This window comes from Phacochoerus africanus, chromosome 4 (assembly GCF_016906955.1).
Source record: "Phacochoerus africanus isolate WHEZ1 chromosome 4, ROS_Pafr_v1, whole genome shotgun sequence".
Classification (NCBI taxonomy): Eukaryota; Metazoa; Chordata; class Mammalia; order Artiodactyla; family Suidae; genus Phacochoerus; species Phacochoerus africanus.
The window spans coordinates 62,434,912-62,455,192 of NC_062547.1; the positions used below are offsets into that span (position 1 = coordinate 62,434,912).

The 20,281-nt window shown below is 51.7% G+C and overlaps 1 protein-coding gene and 1 long non-coding RNA gene across 10 annotated transcripts in view; both read left to right on the forward strand.

Moving 5' to 3' along the window:
- EPS15L1 (epidermal growth factor receptor pathway substrate 15 like 1) overlaps positions 1 to 20,281 on the forward strand; it is a 102,621-nt gene that overhangs the window by 71,923 nt on the left and 10,417 nt on the right. For 3 of the 9 annotated variants that reach the window (XM_047776703.1, XM_047776708.1, XM_047776709.1), the window contains 4 exons: positions 2,606 to 2,666; positions 3,659 to 3,741; positions 9,614 to 9,746; positions 12,034 to 12,081. In XM_047776703.1, coding sequence (XP_047632659.1) covers positions 2,606 to 2,666; positions 3,659 to 3,741; positions 9,614 to 9,746; positions 12,034 to 12,081 — 325 coding nt within the window. Of the gene's footprint in view, positions 1 to 2,605; positions 2,667 to 3,658; positions 3,742 to 5,806; positions 6,248 to 9,613; positions 9,747 to 12,033; positions 12,082 to 20,281 lie in introns of those variants that run through there. The other 6 variants (XM_047776704.1, XM_047776711.1, XM_047776710.1 and 3 more) reach the window with 4 other exon arrangements.
- LOC125125537 (uncharacterized) lies at positions 12,089 to 18,842 on the forward strand. Its single transcript, XR_007134429.1, has 2 exons — positions 12,089 to 12,769; positions 12,920 to 18,842. It is a non-coding gene; the product is annotated as an uncharacterized LOC125125537 (long non-coding RNA).

Genomic DNA, 20,281 nt, shown 5'->3' on the forward strand with positions numbered 1-20,281 from the left:
TTTCATTTTCCTTATGCTTAGTCTATGCATGGAACATCTTTTTTTATCCACTTACAACCCATCTGGATGTTGAAGGATGTCTTTTGTGTTGAGAATGCAGTTGGACCTTGCTTTTCTATAAAGTCTGAAAGTCACTGCCTTCTAAATGAAGTGGTTATTCCACTAACATTTAATACAGTTATTGACATGGTTGGATTTAAGTCTATTATTATTTGCTTTCTTTTATGCTCTGTATTTTATTTCTCTGTTCCTCTTCTTCTCTCTTCTCAGTGTTTTCTAGAATTCCATTTTCTAATATCTATCGGCCTTTTTTTTTGGCCACACCCATAGTATGTGGAAGTTACCCAGGCCAGGGATTGAATCTATTGGCCTCTTTTTGTTTGTTTGTTTGTTTTTTTTTTAATTATTAAATGAATTTATCACATCTGTAGTTGTGTAATGATCATAACAATCCTATTTCACAGGATTTCAATTCCATAACCGAAGACATCTCCCCACCCCCCAAACTGTCTCCTCCGGAGACCATAAGTTTTTCAGTGTCTGTGAGTCAGCATCTGTTCTGCAATGGCCTCTTTTGACTATAGCTTTTTTCATTATTTTTTAGAAGTTGCTTTAGGGTTTACCTAAAAGCACTTAGGTAATAGACACTCTTAACTTTTCATAGGCTACTTGGAATTAATGTTTTGTCACTTAATATAAAATGCAGAAAATTTGCAATTATATAGGTCTCTTTATCTGCCTTCCCCAAATAGCAGTGTCTCTGTTTCAGTTGCCCTGTGAGTGTAATATTTCTAAATATATTAAATTCTGTAAGACAGTGCTATAATTTTTGCTTTAATCCACTATGTGAATTTTCCTCTGTGCCTGTAGCATATGGAAATTTCCTAGGCTGGGGATCACACACAAGCCACATCAGTGACAACATTGAATCCTTAACTGCTGGGCAACCAGGGAACTCCCCACTGTATGAATTTGAAAGACGAAAAAGCAATCCTTTTTTTTCACCCATATATTCACCATTTCTCAAGTTCTTCATTGTTTTCTCAAGATTTGATTTTCCCTCCATTATCATTTTTCTTCAGCCCAAAGAACTTACTTTAGCACTTCTTGTAATGCAGGACTATTTTGTTGTCATTCTTGAATATATTTGTGCCCAATCTAGAATTATTTTTTTTCTTTTGCCGCTTGTAGGATGTTGTTCCACTACTGTTTAGTCCTTCTTGTTCTTGAGAAGTTGTCAGTCTTTCAGATAGTTGTAACATGTTGTTTTCTATGGCTGCTTTAAAGAGCCTCTCTTTATCTTTGCTTTCCAGTAGTTTGTATAGGATTTGGATATGGTTTTCTTTGTATTTATTCTGCTTGGGTTTGCTGAAGTTCTTATGTCTATGAATTATGTCTTTCACCAAATTTGGTAAGTTTTTAGCCATCAATTTCTTTGATTTTTTTTTCTTCCTGTTTTCTCTCCTTTCTCTGTGGCATTCCAGTTACACATATGTTCTGCTGTTATCACCACAGGTTCCCATGCCTCGGTTTCTTTTCATTCTTTTTTTTCTCCTCTTTCTTCATGTTAGGTAATTTCTACTGATTTATCTTCAACCTCACTTACCTTTCTCTGTCATTTTTTGGTTAGCTTATCTAGTGAAATTTTTAGTCTAGATATTCTACTTTATGGTTTTGGAATGTCCATGTTCCTTCTGTGTAGTTTCCCTTTCTGTGCTAAGCTCTCCTGTCTTTTCATTCATCTTAAGTATGTTTTCCTTTACCTCACTAAGCACAGTTATCTCTGTCCTCATCTGAGAATTCCAATATCCAGGTCATTGGGATTGACTCCATTGATTGCCTTTTCCCTTGAGAACCACATTTTTCTGGTTCTCTCTGTGTTGAATAACTTAGAAATGTATTCTATGCATTCTGAGTGCTTTGCTGTGGAGACTGGACTCTGTTGCATTCCTCCAAAGAATGTGGGTGGTTTTCTTTTAGCAGGCAACAAACTTGGTGAATCTTGCACTGCAGGCTCTCCCTCTCTCACCTGTGGTTTCATTCCTATGGCCTTAGCTGTAGGCTGCTCTGAGTCTGCCCATCCACACAGTGTAAGGGTCAGCCTGAGATGTGGGCAGAGCTTGTCATGGAAGTTGGGGCTCCCATCCTCTCCTGTCCTTTCCAAATCCCGAAACCCTTTCTTATAGCTATGGTTGTCCTGGGGCTCCCTCTTCAGAACTTTAGTCCACAAAGACAGTGAATTTTCTACTGGAGTCATAGCCTCCCAGTAGCTGTCAAAACAGAAAACTCAACCTCGTACTGTTTTGTTTTGTTTTGCCAAGTTTCAGTTCTCTTCCAAAGTCTTTCTGCTTTGGTTCACCTCCTGGGTCTTCAGGTGATTGTTTTGTTTGGTTTGGTTTGGTCCAAAGTATTTATAGCTGTTATCTGCAGGAGGGGTTGATCTGCTGGGATTTGACTCTGCCGGGATTTAGTTTAAAACATTTTATCCTCCCTACGGCCAGGGCACCAGATTGGTGTGTATAGATGTCAAGGAAGTTTGTAGTTGAATGAATGGATAATGAACAGGGGAACTGCTTTTCACTTTCTCTTCTCTCCTTTCATTCAGCTCGACCCCTTTGAATCCAGTGATCCTTTTTCATCCTCCAGTGTCTCCTCAAAAGGATCAGGTGAGACTGATGGCTTAATTTCCTTCTCACTCTTCCTCAGGCAGTGGAATAGCACACCTGTTTCCAAAACTGATGAGTCCTCAGTGTTTATGTCATTAGCAAGTAGCACCTAGATTCTCGCTCAAGGCAGTGCGGCCCAAACCAATTCCCTCTAGCTGCCCATCTTCCTGAGCAAGAGCTGGCATCTTTCTGGAAAGGAAGCTTGGCAGTAGGGGTTTAATTCAGTCATAATACCAATGTGTTAGTTACTCTCTACTCATTCCTCCTTGTGAATCTTTGGTTCATTCCTTTGGATTGTTTCCTAAAGGAAGCCAAAGTTCTGCTGAGGCTTGTGCTCTAGGCGCTGTGTTTGAGAAAACCTCCTCTCACAGTATAAAGCTCTTGAGCCTTTAAGGAAAGGGGTGTTTGCAGACTGCCCCTTGCTTTTTGGGAACAGGCCCCACTGGGTACTGCGGCCTTGCTTAGCATCTTGCGCTTGTTAGTTAACAGAGCTTGATTTCATAGGTGGGCTTGTGGGTTACTCCAGGCAAATCGCCTCCTTCCCTCGCCCCCCAAAAGAGAAAGCGCAGCAAAAGTCTTTCTCCACAGATGACCTCCCCACATAAATTGTGCAGGTGGCGGGTCCCCTTCCTCTCACTCTCCCCTCCCAATCCAGCAGGACAGAGGCTCTGTTTCCCCAGGGCATTTGTCACCCCTTTGGTGACTCTGAACATTGCTGGCTTGCGGCACAGACACAAGGCAGAGTCCCTCTGCTCTCCCTGAGCTGGCTGTCATGGCCAGGATCCAGGTCAGGACCCAGAATAGACAGGAGATGGAGGAGGCCTTTTTGAGGGGTCTTCACCCAGATTCACGACCCTGGCCAACAAATGTGACCTCCATGGGTCTCCTGCTTTAGGGGCCATTGAGAACAAAGAGGTGACATTTCCCCTTTACTCCAGGAGGTGTGTTCTGTGGACACCCTGTAACTCTGCCTCTGCTGGTGCTGCTTGCAGGTCCCTTTGGAACTTTAGACCCCTTCGGAAGTGGGTCCTTCAATAGTGCTGAGGGCTTTGCCGACTTCAGCCAGATGTCCAAGGTAAAGCCCCTCCCATGGAGCCCCTGTGCTCTCCCATTATCCTTGTGCCTCTTGTCGTGGTCTTGTTGTGGGCTGCCAGGCATAATTGTTTAATGCCACATATGTATTTCCTTGGCACCTGTCACACTCTGAAATGCATCCTCATGTGAGGTCATGATTCAGCAGACAGGGTCTGGAAAGCGCCCGTGACTGTGACTGGACCTATTTCTCGTCCTTAGGCAGAACTGCCAGAGCCCTGAGTCCTTCCCTGAGTCATGAGTGCCGCAGGCTCCCCCTGCTCCCTATTGTTTCTGACAGCCATCAGACCTCAGTGAATAAAGTCTCTGTGGCTGAACAAACTTGGGAAGGTGTTGAGCCAGAGGGCCAGGCCTGATGTGTAGCCCGCTAAGGATGGAACCGTGGGCCGTGGGCCAGAAGGCAGGAGATGTGTCTGGGTCTGCCTGTGGGCAGAACCTGAGAAGGATGTGGAAAGTGAGGACTAGGCTTGGTGAATAAATGCGCAAGTGAAAAGTCAGCTGTGCAGGAAGGACCATAGTCACCCTTGGCTGGACAGGACGGTGTCTGCCCGGTCAGAGTTACATAAGCTGACTGAATATAGCCCCACAGGTGGTGGTAGAGCTCATTCGGCAGGGGCTTAGGCGTGTGGTTAGAGAGCTAGATCTTTAATGTAGCAGGAAGTCAGTCAATAGATAATGTCCAAAATGAACAGATCAAGAAATAAGAGTGGAAGCCTATGAGGTAAATTCCATAGGAAACTGCTAAGTTGAAGATGTTGGCCTTGGCGAGTGAGAAAGGGTCGAGGGCCTGCTGTTCTTCGTTCTAACCTTTGATGTCCCTTGATTTTGACTGGGGTCTGGTTTCTTTGACAAGGATTAAGGGAAGCGGCATTAGGTGTGCACATCTTGGCCTGAGTCCCAGTCCCTGTTGCTGGCACCTGCGTTTGCTCCTCTCCTTGCAGGTGAGGGTAGGATCCCTCACAGTTAAAGAGCTCAGGCAGTGCAGCCTTTGGCCCCGGAGTCATAAAGCCTTGCGATCGATGGTTGAACCCACCAGCCTTTCCTGCCTGCTCCGGCCTTGGGCACTGGGGGATGACCCCTTGCAGATACAGTTCTCTGATCTTGCGCCCTACCTGGGGAAGGCTCACAAGCCAGTGGTGGCAAGGGGGCGGGGGAGGGAGCCCCTGAAGTGGGTGGCAGTGGGCGCCCACCGTGGGGACTCCTGTGCCTCTTGGACCCGCGCATGCCAGCTCCTGGAGGTGCCCTGCCTGCTTCCTCCATGTTCACTCAGCCTGAGGGGTGCACAACTCTCTGGGCACTGAGCTTTGTGGTTAGTAATGTGCGATCGTGGTGTGTGGCTTCCAAGAAGCATCTGAGATTCTGTTTAGGTTTTCGAAGAAGCATGTGAACATAAACTGGCGGTAGCAAATCTAGCTTCACGTGGGAGGCAGAGCATCTGTTTGCCCATCGGCTGCCTCAGGAGGGAGCCACAGGTGCTGGGATTGTGGCCTCTCTCCTTCTGGTGCCCGGAGGGAACGAGTCTACAGCCCTGACTTGGAAACTGTGACACTGATGGTTGGGATGCTATGTGGGATCAGCCAAAAGGCACCCAGGGCCTGAGATTTGCCTCATTTACCCGTCACTGCATGGAGCTGTGTGTCCTCCGCTTCTGTCCTTGTTTGCAGAATCTGTCAGCCACACGGTGGCAGCAGCTTCCAGGGAAGGCACTCACGTTGTATTCTCGAGCCTGCTCCCTGCACAAGGCTGACCGCAGAGGCCGAGGGAGTGAGGGAGAGCTAGCAGAGGGCATGAACCAGGCCCCCTGTTTCAAGAAGGACCTGAGTTGAGGCTATGCGGGTTCATGGGGCTGCGATGGGGCCACCAGAGTGGTGGGGCCCCGGATGGCAGCAACGGCTGCCCCTCCCTCCGCCAGGCAGTGCCTGCGTTTGCCGTAGCTGCAGACTCACCAGAGCCTGGATCTTCCCTCTTTCTGCCCCTTCTGACCTAAAGTGGCATTTTCCCTCTTCTCACTCCATTTTCCCTCTCCTTGGTCTCTTGTCCCCCGGCAGGCTGCACAAATGTGCACTTGTGACTTCAGAGCCAGTGCCCCTTCCTGTTGGTGGTGCTGGGTGGGACGGAGCTGGACAGGGCTGTGGAAAGTTTGTCTCCGGTACTCCATTGTTTTGTTTCCACGATCCCGTCAGCTCCTGCTCTCATGCCACTTGCCCAGCCGAATACAGGGCCCTAACCCCGGAGGTCTCTGTTTTTCCCTTTTGGTTCCCTTTCTGTTTTTCAAGAACAACATCGTGTGTATAAATAAAATGCTGAAGGAAATGAAAGTAAAGTGGCAAGAAGGTGTTTCTTTTTTTTTTTGGCTTGGTTTTGTGTGTGTGTGTGTGTGTGTGTGTGTGTGTTTAACATGGCTATCTTTTTCCCACCTGAGTGTGCTGGGGAGGCAGTGCATGCTGGTGATGCACGCTGGTGCTCTTTCTTAACTTCCCCCTCAGATGGAGTGTCCTCCTGCTGCCTGGCAGTGCTAAAGGAAAGTGCCAGGCAGCAATCTGACTCCAGGAGATTCCTTCGAGGTTCTCTGGGCTTGCATTTTTAGTTGAGGTCCCCCCATACCTGAGGAGATTTTTCTAGACAGTATCAAGCCTACATTACCTTCCTTTAAGAACACATTCCCCAAAATAGATATCTGAGAATAAAAATAAGACTCTAACTTATTATTTTACTCCTCCCACCCTTAAAAAAAAAAGGTCACCTATGAAATACTTGACCATTTGTCAGCCTATTTTCAGTTGTTTTTCAAAAGCGTGCATTCCTCTTTAGGACAGTTTTTTTTTTTTGGTTGAGAGTCATTTGCTTTAAACCAATTATTTAAACTGTGAACCTTTTATAGAGCTGCTTTTCATGTAGTAGCTTTCTGTCCTTTTTTTTTTTTTTTTTCTTGTGAGCACACTTCACTCTACTCGGCCAGAGAGCCCCTACCGGCTTTACTGAAACCCTTCTAAAAATAGCGACTTTCCCTGAAGCCACTGTCTGAGTAGGAACCAGTCAGGTCCCAAAGGAGGCTTCTTGGGAAACTCAAAGTCATGAAAGTTAGGATTCGGAAATGACGCAGGCTTTTCAGTATTAGAAGTGATATAATTCCCTGCTGTGGGCGAACCAGGCGTTTACGGTTGGAACCCTTTTACCTTGGAGTGGGCCCACCGGTGCAGTGGGTTCAGACAGAAGAGGGGTGGAGAATTGGCTTGGCCTGCGGTGTCCCCAGCCAGCCAGGAAGATCACTGCGGCTCACGCTCCAGAGTGCAGTGTATGAGCTGGGAGGATGAGGCCTCGTGCACCTCAAAACTCAGGGGGAGTCCAGGTGTCCCTCTGTACCCCTTCCCCAGAGGGCATGCATTCCCAGCATCCAGGACAAGAACTGGGGTCTATGCGGGGCCTTCCGGGGCTGGTCACGCCACCTCTCCACCAAGAAAATTGGCTTTGATTCCTGCCTGCCTGTCTCAGGTTGTGGTGAGAGTGGAGAAAGCCTTGGGCCCAGGGCGTGCCCTGTGCATGACAGAAGCAGAGATACCAGTGTTCCCCCTCCCTTTCTGTCTCCTTAGCCCTCAGTCTGTCCTCTTTCCCAAACTGCACTCACGAGTTTTAGAGCCGAACTAAACTACAGGTCGTCACTGCACCTCAGTTCTCCTGCTGGCCCTGTCTGGATGACAGGAAGTGGTAGAAGGAAAGCGTCGCTGGGCGATGGGGGGCATGCAGATGCGTGGACATCCAAGAGATGTTCTAGTCAGGTACACACCCTTGGCTTGATGGTACCATGCTGCCTTTATGCTGATGTCCTCTGAAATGCTGGGTGGAGCGATTTACACATTACCTTTTTCTGTCCTGCCGTAGCCCCGTGAGCCTGTCATTATTGTCATTTCACGGACAAGGAAATGGAAGCATGGAGCTGGTAGCAGGGCCTCCAGATCCTACCCTGACCCCCATGCTCTGCAGCACACGTTCTAGAAACTCGAGCCACAGGTCTTGCAGAGCCTCCCTGACTTTAGTGCCGAAAAGGACAAGTGTCTCAAAGCCTGGGAGAGGGGAGTAGCCATCATGCAGGGGGGTACTACCTTCTTTGCTGTGCCACAGCCCTGGCAGCCCTTCTCGCCCAGGCTAAGGTGGTCTTGGTAGGCAAATGGGTCTTCCCTATGTGACCCCTTATTCCCCAGGCCTTCTTTGCTGCTCTGCCCCTTGCCTGCATCTGTGCAGTGTCTCCCCCATGGGCCTGAGGACAGTGCCCAGACCTCCCGTGGGGGCTGGGCTGCCAGCAGCCGAGTGCAGGGCCTGGGACTCCTGGCCCAGGAGGCGAATGACGTGGATTCCCACCCCTACTCCCCCACTGAGGTGCTGTGTGACTAGCAGGCCACATCTCCCTGTGCCTCAGTTTCCCCATGCATAAGATGGAGGTGGGGACAGTAGGACTCTGTCCCAAGGCTGTTGGAAAGATATAGTGAGAAGACCTGCATGGAGTCAGCATCTCCTACTCTGGAGGCCCTGGAGGGTGGGGTAGGATGGAGCAACCCAGGCACCCAGTGGGCTTGGTTGAGTGTGCAGCAGCCACCGCCGCCACACCCCCGCCATGGGCTGTCCGCCTCTCTCCCACCTGAGACTAGTATCTGGGACTAGGTGCTGGGGCACGGTGGCCACATCCCATCCCATCCCATCCCTGTAACTGGACCCAGGAGAAGCGGGGAGCCCTGTTCCGTGACTGGCGTCAGCCCTTCTCTCCACTTCTCCAGAGATGTATTGGAAGCAGATTACCTAAGATAGTCCCAGTGCCTTGTGTTCCTGCTTTGTTTTCTGTCCCTCAGCCCTCCTCACTGGGGAGAGAATTGCAGGTGCCCTTCCCCGAGTTCCCTTCCTCCATCCCTGCTTTGCGTCGCCCTTCCTTTGCTTTTTAAGGAATGCGTTAGTGTTTTTACTCCTGTGTCCACCAACTCCTTTTGTGTCTGATGAGTCACCTTGCTCTACTTTTTCCTGGTTATTTTCTGTTTTAGTGAAAGTGGTCCCCCACACCTGTAGGAAGCGATCTTTTCCCTTTGGGGTGTAGCTGGTCCAAGGCCTAGCACTGTGCTGGTGCTCCAGGTGGGGTGCCCACATAGACAAGTCCCTGCCCACCACAGGCAGCTGTCACAGGCAGTTGCCCTTCAGGCCACCCAGTTAGGCCGGAGGGGCCGGGGTACCCATCACTGTGGCATGGTGACACTTGTCTTGTCAACTCCCACCGAGATGTCCAGGCAGGCACAGTTAGCTGGAAGGGGTGTTAGGGAGAGCTCTGGGAGCGGCAGTGAGGTCCAGCCAGTCTCTGAGGGAGAAGAGGGACTTGAGGTGAATGGGGCAGGTTAAACCCCCGGTTGGAGACCTTGTGTATATGGGGTCCTGGGGATGGGGGCTCAAAAGAGGTTCCAGGCACTGGGAAATTGCTTGGAGGAGACTGGGAGAACTGCAGGGCTCAGGCTGAAGAATTGGGTGAGGGGGCAGCTATGATGAAGGCCCTGCGTGCCTTGAAGAATGCTGAGTGCTTCCCTCCAAGCTTCAGGGCCATTCAGTGCTGCCTGCCTACCCACCTCCCTACCCACCGCACTGCCCTGCCATGCCATAAGCCCATCGAGGCACCAGGCCACTCTCGCCTGCTCTCTGTATTTGCCGGCTGCCCTTCACAGGCCGGAGGACCCCGGCTGTTGAGGGTGGAGGATAGTGGGGGGCTCGTGAGAGATCCCGGGTCAGAGCGGGGGCTGTGCCGCGCAGCCCGGAGGGCTCGGTGGACGTCCGCTGCCTCTGTGTTAACAACTGTTTCTGCCTCTCTTTCGTGTCCTCTCTTACAGCCCCCAACTTCTGGCCCTTTCACCTCCTCCTTTGGAGGGGCAGGATTCTCAGATGACCCCTTTAAAAGTAAACAGGACACTCCCGCTCTGCCTCCGAAGAAACCTGCTCCTCCTCGGCCTAAACCGCCCAGCGGTCAGTACGCTTTCTTCTCTCACAGCCACCCGCCCACCGTCGCCGGATGGCGGGGACACCGAGGGCCCCTCTGTTCCCCAACCCAGAGTAGAGCAGATGCTGCAGGTTCTGCAGTCAGAGCAATAGAGGGTCTGCCTGGGTCACATCCACCATGTGCCTGGGGCATCTCCCGCTCCACCCGCTCTGTGTCGTGCAGGCTCCTTGGCTGGGGGCTCTGAGAGGGGCTCCAGGGTGGTCTCCCCCGAAGGCAAGGCTCCTAGCCCTCCTCACAGCCCTTGGCTCAGGATGTAGTCGTGGATCCCACCCAAACTCCCTCCCAGGCTGGTTCAGGGAGGGCTCGTGGCTGAGGTGGTGGTAGCAGTGGCTGATTTCAGCCTCTTGGTCTTGATCCAGTGCCTCCAGACTAGTTAAGGACACGGGGTGGGAGTGGGGGTCTTCCTCGGCTGTATTTGATGTCAGAAGGGGCAGGATGGCTCGGGGCTCCCCTCTCCTCAACTTTCGCCCCTGGCAGATGGCTCTGAGCAAGGGGTTTCCTGCAGACCTTGCCTCTCCTGGCTGTGGTGGCACTGCTACTTTTTCTCATCAGGGAGCCCAGGTGCCCCACCCCCACCCCCTCAGGATGCTGAGGACTATTACCAGCTCGTTCGTGGGGCCTCTGTTCCGTGATGCCAGTAGGTGTACAGGCCAGGTTACCAGACTGGAAAGCAGAGAGCTATTGCTCCAAGCAGCTGAGGGATTCACTACAACTTTCCAATCCCTTTATCCTCCCCGCCCCGCATCGTTCGCTCTGGTCTCCAGGCAAAGGAACCCCTGTTGTCCTTAGCCTCGGGGTGGCCACAAGAGACCCTCCCGCTCCCTCGGTCGTGCCTGCTGTTCCACAACCTCTCTTTTCCCTGTCCCTTCTGTGGCATTCTCCTTCCTGCCTGAGCTCCCCACTCCATTCCTTCCTCAATCTGCCCCCGAGGCTCCTCCTCACAGCCTGTCATCAGTGCAGGACCCCGAGTGCACTGGTTACAGTGGTGGTCGGTACAAGGCTGGCTGGACACGAGGTCCACCTGTCACTAGAGATAAACAGGGAAATTTATTTTAAAACACTGCCTCCTTCCTCCTGGCACCTGGACTGGCCAGGGCTTTGTTTCAGGAGGACAGGAACTCTGCCCACGGTGCCCAGTTTGGCCTCCTTGTGAATGAGTCATGAGAGAAAGCACTACCAATGGGCTGGGTGAATTTATAACAGATTTTCTGTGAACTGTGAGCAGAAACTATGCATAAAGAGTTCACTTCTGTAAGTCACACATCAAAGGCATTTACTGTAAAATGGGAGGAGAAAAGCAAAAACAGCACAGGAATTCCCTTGTATCTGTGAGAGGCCGCTGTATCTTAGATGGAAGCAGTGGTCCTCGGTGGCCCTTGGCAGTCTCCTGATGGAATGGCATCGCGCCTTCTCACTCTGCCCGGAAGAAGGGAGTCACAGCTGGCCTGCATGCACGTGCACATACTCTCACACAGTGCTTGCACACACCAGCCCATGCGCCACACATGTGAATGTTCTTACACTCGCGTGTGCACACACACGCCCAGCAGCACAGCATCTGTCCGGCCTCGAGGAGGAGCTGCTCCTCTTGCCAGCTGTGACAGGCGCAGAGCTTCACTCTCACCTTTCCCCGAACCAGTCCTGGGTGCTTTTGAACTCGCCCTCCGCTGTCACCTCCCCACTGCAACCCTCCCCACTGCCCCCTACCTTGGCTTCTGCCTTTCAGGATGCTGTGGACTTAGAAAGCAGAACATGCCAAAGGCTCAGCTGACCTCCTTAGAGCTGGTTTCAGGGCTTGGGCTTTTTCGGGCTGTCCATGTTTGGGGAGGGGCATTGGTGCCTGTATCCCAGGGGTCTCAGACTGCCTTTGCTCATGGCTTTGGGCTACCACACTCTTGCTCTGCCATAGCCTCTTGCCATCATGACCCTCAGGGTGCATGACTGTCATCTTGCAAGATTCTAACAAGACCTGCAAGACAGGGCAACACCATGATGGCCTCTTACTGAAATCAGAAAGGGGCGTGAGAGGTCACGTGGGTGCCCAAGTCACACAACAGGGCCAGCCCTGAACCCAGTGAACATCCCCCAGCCCTTCCACCCCCCGCCCCCGTTCCCCAAGACAGCTGTAAGGAGAATCAAGCTGTGAGGTTCAGGTGCTCTGGAAAACAGCCTGTGCAGAGTGTTTAATCTGTGATTGGCTGTGACATGCCCGTGTAGAGACCTAAATGCCTTTCATCTGATTCTCTTACCTAGAAGCAGTGGCTGAACAGAAAAACCCTGCATTGTACACGCTGCTGGGTGGTAGGTACACACGGTGTGACGTTGGAGCACGTCCAGTGGTGTTTCTGCTGTGATTTCATACTAACCTCTAACATCCTGGGAACGGCTGGCTGTGCCCATGCGCTCACGAGGGCCGCCTGACCCAGCAGGTGTCACTTAACAAGGTGGATTTGGGAGGGAGAGCATTGGGCCCTTAGAGGGATTCAGAGGTCAGTGTCCACTCCCCCCCCCACCGCCATTGCTCCCCGGTAGAGGGAGTTGAGCCCAGCTGCATGTGTGGCCCTTCTCTCTCCCCATCTGTGCTGCGTGGGGTGAGGCCACTTTATACCGGAGCAGCTCGGTAGTTATCTGGTTATTAGCAAGACAAGTCAGCAGGTGCGTGTTGGAGAAGTCCCACTCAGAAGGTTTGTCATGAAAGCCTCAGGCATGGCTCTTGTTCTCTTGGCTGCTAAAGATGGGAAGCAACCAGGAAGATGTCCAAGTGTTGTTGTTGTTGTTTTGTGAGAAAGTCCAGCATTTTGCAAGCGAGGGATGGAATGTGCTTGTCTGCTCTTCTTGCTGACCCAGCCTTTTCCCGCCTGGAAGGGCCATGTGGCCAGCATTTGGTGGTGGCCGCCTTCACCAGGGAGCGCTGCGTGGTCACGCCTAAGGGCCATCCTGACACCTGGGGGAGCCTTGGTCCCAGGCAACTGTGCAGGGAGGAAACGAGGTGGGTACTCTGCTCTTGGGGCTGTATGGCCCTAGCAGTGGAGCCGTGATCCTGTGGAGGTGGGCAAATGGGCCATCCAGACTGCCAGAGGTAATGGTTTTTTTTTTTTTTTCCGCAAACCATACGCACATCTTCGTACCTGCGCTTCAGAAACCAAGAGGAAGGGATGGGGTCTTCTGTAACTTCTCCATGTGAAATGGTTCTGCATGTGAAGTGGGTCTGATTTGCCACATTCCCACCTGGGGCTTGTCTGCAGGGGACTCGGAGGCTTGTGGAACCCTGCCAGGTCTTTGCACCTGGAGTTGGCTCCGACGTGTGAGTCCAGGGCAGGTGAGCCTGATGCCCTTTTCCTCCAGCCTCTTGGCCACCTGTCTGGCTAAACCCCGAGAGGCTGCTTGATCAGGCTGGTTTCACGTTCCGGCCCACTTCCATTTCCCTGAGGGGCTCTGAGCAAGTGTCTTAACCTCGCCGAGCCTCAATTTCCCTGCCTGAACTCAGGACCAGCTCTGGCCTAGCGTGTGGCCTCTCGCCTTGCACAGTGGTTACCATGATGAGTGAGGTGTGTGTTAGCAAACCGCCAGGGCCTCCTTCCCTAGCTCCTGTCCTGGGGAAAGAGAGGCTGGGCCTGAGGCGGTCATCCACACAGAGAGTCATCAAAGGCTCCTTCCCGGTGAGATTGCAGTTTAGCAGAAGTCTTTGCAGTTGAAAAAAGTCAGAGCGTGGGTAGTAGAACTTCAAAGAGGGCTCCAGGGTCCTCTCTGGCACAGCTCAGCTGTCATCACTCCTGTGGGACCGAGTACACTTGTGGGTCCGTGTGACTCCTGGTTGTGGGGTGCCATCTCTTGCACCAGAGGCTGCAGTTCTCACATTCTGTGGGAGCTGTTTTTCATTTGTGTTTTTAAGTTTGATTCATTGACGTGCGATAAACACATGTATATAAGTGTCAACCGATGCAGTCATGGTGGTGATCCTGCCAACTGGGAGCCTTGCCAAGGTTCTCTGGGACAGTTCTGGTGTCATATGTGTGTGACCAGGACAGCCTGTGGCTGGCCATCTGCTCTGACCCAAGCCAGAAAGCAGACCCCTGGGGACTTTGGAGAATCACCCTCTGGGGCGTGTGCATGGAGCTTTGGCGTCGGCACTGAGTTCTCTGTGCCCTTTTCTAGAAAGGTCTATCAAGGTATGAAATAATCAGCAGGTGTCTGTTTGGAGTAGAGAGAATTGGTTTCTTTAGGCAGATGCAAAACAGACCCCTCCGCAACCTCTGAAACCTGTCAGTTAGGGTTAGCACTGCCACACCTCCCCCAGGTAAACAGTGGTGTGCTTTCTGCAACGGACCGGAGATCGAGATCAGTCAGAATTCACCGCTGAGGAGTTTCTAGGTAAAAGTTGTTGATTTGCAAAGGGAGAAACAGATTTTTTTTTAAGTGCAGGAAATGGCTGTGTGGGTGTCAGTGATTGGGCCTCGCGCCTGCGGCGACAGATAGCGGGATCCTGCGCCCAGGGCCCCACCCTTGCCACTTCCTGCCAGCGCAGCCCCGCGTTGCGGTTCCTTGCAGCGCCTGGGTGACACCAGCTAGCGCGCCTTCACCGCTAACCAGCCAGTCACCTTTAACCTCTCCCCAATTTAATTATTATTACTGCTAACGACCTTTTCACCTACAGAATAAAGCCACGCACACACCTGTGATGTCTTTTTTGCCCCCCCCCCCCATAATTTTTCTGACAAACCCAAGACCACGGGATACCTTTTAACCAGTGTCCTGTTTGATTCAAATGATTCTCAAAAAAAAAAAGAAAGAAAAAGCCATTTCTCCCCTAGAACACAGGTCCCCTCCCACACCCGTGTGGACTCCTTGCAGGGTGACTGACTGCAGGATCTTCCTTTGGGGCGGTTTTCTGGTTGCCACCCACTGTCGGGCCAGCCCACTTGGCTGGCAGTCAGCTTGACCGTCCTGGGAGCTGCCACACCGGACTCTATCACAGAGAATGGCCCTGATTCTGACATGGTGCCAGCCCGGTGCACGCTTGGCTCTAAGACGCCAGGCTGGGGGTGAGGTCAGGGTGGTCATCCTTGGCCCGTGCGGGTCCCAACCCCTTGTTTATTGAACAAGATCCACTCTTAAAGTGGCTTCTCCAGTTGAGCCGTGCGGTTAGCACCTCAGCCTTGAACTTAACTACTTTAATTCCGTTCCCACGATGATTTCGAAGAGATAATTCGGTGGGTACATGTGAAATTCTAGAATGGGACAAAAGTAGTTCACCGCCAACCAGAGATGCCTGGAAAATTGCGGCACTCGCTGGCCAGCCAAGGCTGGGGTGCACCAGGGCTGGGCGGGACTTGGGTCCCAGCAGAGGGAGAAATGTCATTTTCCTCTCAGCCTCTTAACACATAAAATGCCTGGAGATGAATTGTTCCTCGGGGTGAATTTCTGTTCCGCAGAGTCGGCTGAGTTTGAAAATAGAAGCGTTTGCCTATCTTAGCACACGCCCACCCTCCTGCACCCAGAATCTAGCGGTGGATTGAGTGGGAGTTGAGTGACGCTGTTGTCACCCATTATTCGTTGGGGTGCAAATGCCCAAGCTGGGGTCCTGGAGCAGAGAAGTCAGGGCTCAGCCATCTGGGATCTGGGGGCCAGCAGGGCCTCATGGTGGGGTGCAGGCCCAGAGAGCCTGGACATCCCCGTCTTGCATCTGAGCATGGGTGTGAACAGACAGGAGCTGCCACCCTGACCCCAGCCCCTTGGTTCCACCTATAGCAAGGGAGGTGTTCCCGTGTGGCTCTTGTCTTTCTGCTGGGATGCATGTGGTCCTTAGTCTCTTCATTTCTCACATTCAAAGCACTGAGTCAACCCCCTCCCACTGCCAGTGTCAACTGAAAAGCAGTACGGGAGTGTATTTGAGTGGGTGATGGGAACCAGCCATAAAAAGAGTGAGAGTGGGCGGGGTCGCCATCTACTCCAGGCTCTCTCAACTCTGTTTGTGCTGCCCCCACTATGGGAGGAAACTTCTGGTCGGCTCTGCACCCCCCACTCTGCACACATGCCTGCTAACCGGCTTCCAGACCCGATTTGTGGCACCCTGGGGGTTTTGTTAAATGTGGGCACGGTGCCTCTCTGCCCTCGAAGAGGTGTGTTCTGGCAGCGTTGGCGCTCCTCTGCAGGGAGGAACAAAGGCTGGGCCACCACGGCCCCAGGGCTTCCCCCACCCGGCTCTAGCTAGCATCCCCCTGTCCCCTCCAGGGCACCCCGGGCCCCTCAGAGCAAGCGGGCTATTCCAGCAGACGGTGTTGAAGGCGCAAATCAAAGAACAAATATTCTTTTGATTTTTTCAAAAAGCAGAACTGTGAGCCCTGCCGGTCTGTATTATTTTTGTTGTGAAGACTGATTTGTGATTTGTAAATTCATTTATAAGTCACATACCCGCCTCTCCGTTTTTGCTACAAGAACTAAAGTAGCCCCTGTCAGGTTTCCTGTGAAGGTCTCAGGAGACTTCAGTGGAAACCTCTTGAAAATCGTATTTCTAAATCAAGAGGGTATTTGTCTTTTGAGGACTCCAAAAATGTGGCTACTTTTCTCCCTCCTCTCCTTTTCCTTCTGACAATGCAATGACCCCGCATCCATGGGCTCATCAGCCACCTGCGATTTCTACCCCCTTTGACCACCCCAGGCACCTCACAAAGGATGAAAAACACATCAGTGTAAATCAACTCTAGTAAAAAAAAAAATTTTTTTAAGTAATAAACAAATGATAAGAAAAAAAAACACATCAGTTGTGGGGTGCCTGGTGGATAATAGTACGTATTTGTTCAGCTTTTCTCGACAATTCAGAACCAAACCTCATCCTGTTCCCTTCAATGCATTAAGCAGATTTTTCTTAAAATTCAGTAAATATTTTTAGTGGAAAAATCTCAACGCTGTGATGGTGGGGACCTCAGATTTTATCTGCTGGGGCTGTGCTGCTTGGCACGGGCTTTGATCTGCCAGGTTTGCCTTCTCCTGCATCAGCCAAAGCGAACAGGGCTGCCGTCTGCAGGGCTCCTTGCCAGTGGCCCTGGGGCTCAGACAAGCCCCGTGGGTCACCTCGTGAGACGTTAGCTCTCCCCCACAGGTGGAAGCCGGAGAAAAACACTCGTGGGTGTCTGTGAAAAGCTGTCTTTTTCAGTAGGAAGTTCCCAAGTGATTATGGATGTGTGAAAAAATGAAAAAGCCTGTGCTCTGGACAGCCTGTGCTTTTCTCTCCCCCACAGTTGAGTTTTTTTTTTGCTGGGGTTGGGGGGCAGGAGTGGAGGAGCCAAAGTGATGGGCAGTGCCCCCTCCCCAGCCACAGCCCTCCTGTGTAGTAGGACTCTCAGAAGCCCCGTGGCTGTACGGGTGTCCCGTGCTGTGTAGGCCAAGTGACAGTTGTGTGGGTGTCCTATGTTGGGACAAATGGCAGTTGTGGGAACGTTCTGTGTTGTGTAGGGTAAGAGCTCAGGTGGGGCAGCTGTCCTGACCACAGACCTTTGTTTTTTTATTTTGGTGTTTCGTTTTGTTGTGTTTGTATTTATCTCTCATCTGCAGACCTTCATTTTCCCACTGCAGCCATGAATCTTATAAATAGAACCCAGCAAGTATCTGATTGGGATAAAACATACACTCAGGCTCGTGTATATTTTTGATATTTAGTATTAATCCGATTTATTGAGATCCCAAGTCACCCAAACCTTTAAGCAAGAGAATCTGCCTTCTTTCAGCGTTCGTATTTTTAAGTTTTGGGGGCCGGCAGGATTTAGATTCCATCGTCTTCTCCCTCTAGGTGGAAAGCTCCCCAAGAATCATGGCAGTGGAGGTGGGGTGGGGTTTCGCCACTCCTGGATCCTGGGTGCTGGGGGCACGCGCGGCCTCGGAAAGTTCAGAAGTAAGAGAATTAAAGACACTTCTACCAGGGTGGGGCCGGCCACCGAGGTTTTTTTTTTAACAGCACACACCGTGGTAAACCAGCGGGTTCATATTGTTTTTGCTCAAGGCCGTCCTGTGTGCGGTTTCGGTGCACCGCTGGGGTAGCTGCTGAAACTGCTGCGGTTTGAAATAAGCCCGATTCTGTCCTGTCTTCAACCCTGGGCACCGCCCCCCCGCCTCCCCAGTACTGAAGACTCCTCTGAGTGCCCGACTGTTGCTGTAGGGGGCACAGCGGCAGCTTCCAGCCCCTGGGGGTCTTCGTTTCGTTGTCTGCAGTCACAGCCTCCCCTTCTGCTCAGGGCTCCCTTCCCTGACCCGGTGTCTCAGAATGACAAAGCGCGCAGCCAGGTATCATCCTGGTTAGCTTTATACCAAATTTTAAAAACCCAATAATTTGTGCTCCCTTCTCTGAAACACACCCCAGTTGAGCTCTTTCCTTTCTCGCGGTGTCCAGGGCCATGGAGAGGCATAAAGCTGGGCAGTGAATTTGCTCAGCGGCGCAGAGGCAGATGGAGTTATTCTGTCACGTTTGACAAGCCACACCTCAGAAAATCAGAAAAAAAACCATTAAGGAGTTAGCAGAAGTGGTTACATAAAAGCAGGAACTAGCCCCAGAATGTTTTAAAAGTGCAGCTGCTAAAAATAAACCGGGGGCACAGAGTGGGAAGTTTGGACCAAGGGCAATCAGGGCGAGGGTTTCTTTGCAAAAAGCCTCTGCCTGTGCTCATGGCCTTGGTGTCGGGCCGAACCGGGGATGCCACCGATTTTGCATGTGTCAGGTCCGATAATTCAGCCACTGTGCCCGAGCACAAAAACCGATAACTGAGAAAAAACCGTTTTGTTTTTTTTCCCCCTCTGAGAAGAAGAACAGTTGATGTGCTCTGGTTTCATATTAAACACAGGCATGATTTCTAAATAACAATGGTTTCGGCAGCAGTGGAAAACCAGGCCCGGGCCGTTCTTGATGTGAATGCCACCCTTCATCTCCCTCATCCTCTCTTTGCTTGTCAGAAACCTCAGCTTGAAATTCTAGCTGGCTGAATCCTAAACCGTGCCCCACCCACACCCCAAAGTGATTTAAAAAAAAAAACAAAAAAAAAACCAAACCAAGGAAGGAAGATTTTCTTAATTGAAAGAAAAAAAAGAAAGAAAGAAAAAAAGCACAGAAGTGGGTGATGATATATTTGAACATTTGGACTATTATAGACCCTCTCAGGGCTTGGGCTGGGTCAACTGACCCCATCACCTCCGCTTAGATGTCTGTTCTCTGTGAACAACTCCTGCAAGAAATGCTCCAGGAAATCAAGCAGCTGTCGACCTTGGACTTGCTGCTGGAAGCAGGGGCTGTGCCGGGCCCAGAGGTTTTCAGTCTGTCCCTGGCAACTCCTGATTTTTCTTGCATCAGGATTTTGTTCTTTGGTCCATTGTCATTTTAGTTTTTGATTTAAAAAAGTCAGCCCAAGAGTATACCAGTGAGTGTTTGTTGCCCTGTCTTGTGAGGGAGGGAGGCCACATGCCTGTATCCCTTTCTAGCACACCAGAGGGGCTCCTCTAAAGGCCTTGGGTCCCTTCGGATGGCCCCATGGAGGCTGCATGGTGGCGCCTGGGCCCTCGAGGACCCCTACCGAGGAGAAGCGGCAGGTATTACTGGTACCTGCGATGTGCTAGCCCTGCCTCTGTAGAGTTGACCCTCAGGTGTGCTGGAGGCTAGACCAGAACATGTTGGTGCCACGGGAGGTGAACAGGATGGTGGACATGCCTGCAGGGGAGAAATGAAGCCTGGAGAAATATCTTCCAGGGCAGGGGTGAGGCTGTGCCAGGCTGGACAGTGCAGGACAGTCATCATGGTGGAAATCAGTATGGGAAAGAGGCCAAGGTGGCTAGGCCACAGGCACTGTGCATGCCGAGGTCCTTCCCCAGGCAACCCGAGCCTATGTCCCCATCCCTCAGGATGCATAGGGTCCGTGCACAGGTGAGAACCTGTCCCCCAGCGCCCAGGAAAGGCTGCAGGTGCTCCAGGGGCCACTGGAGTGTGGTTCACTCGGAAACCTGTGTGTCTATCTGAGATCAAGCCTTGGTGATGTCACTGCTGGGCATTTGGAAAGTGAGGCAGGGTCTGCATCTTAGCACAACCTGCTGGGGGGAGGGTCTTCTTTGGTGGGGGTGCATACCTGCCATGTGGCATTGCTCCCCCGTGGGGAAGGAAGTTGCCCGGAGAGTTTGAGGAGACGGGGTGGATAGGAGCAGTTTGAGGGGAGGACACCCTCGCTCAGGGGCTGCACATGCCCCCCATGCTGCACTCAGTGCATCTTAGTGGCTTCATCAGAGCAGGAGGCTGCAGTTGAGGGTCCTGGGTTTCCTTGTGGGCCCCCGGGGGATGAGCTGTCCTGACCTCTGGGTATAGAGCTGCGCTGGTCTGGCTCCTCCCTCCCTGAGGCTCAGAGTATCTCCCACCCTACCCCGACTCCACCTCTCAGAAGGGCCTGATCTCTTAGGATAACACGCAGGGTGCCTATGCCTGGCAGCATCTGAGCTAAGCACCTTTTCCACCTGAGATGTGCACAGCTTTTCT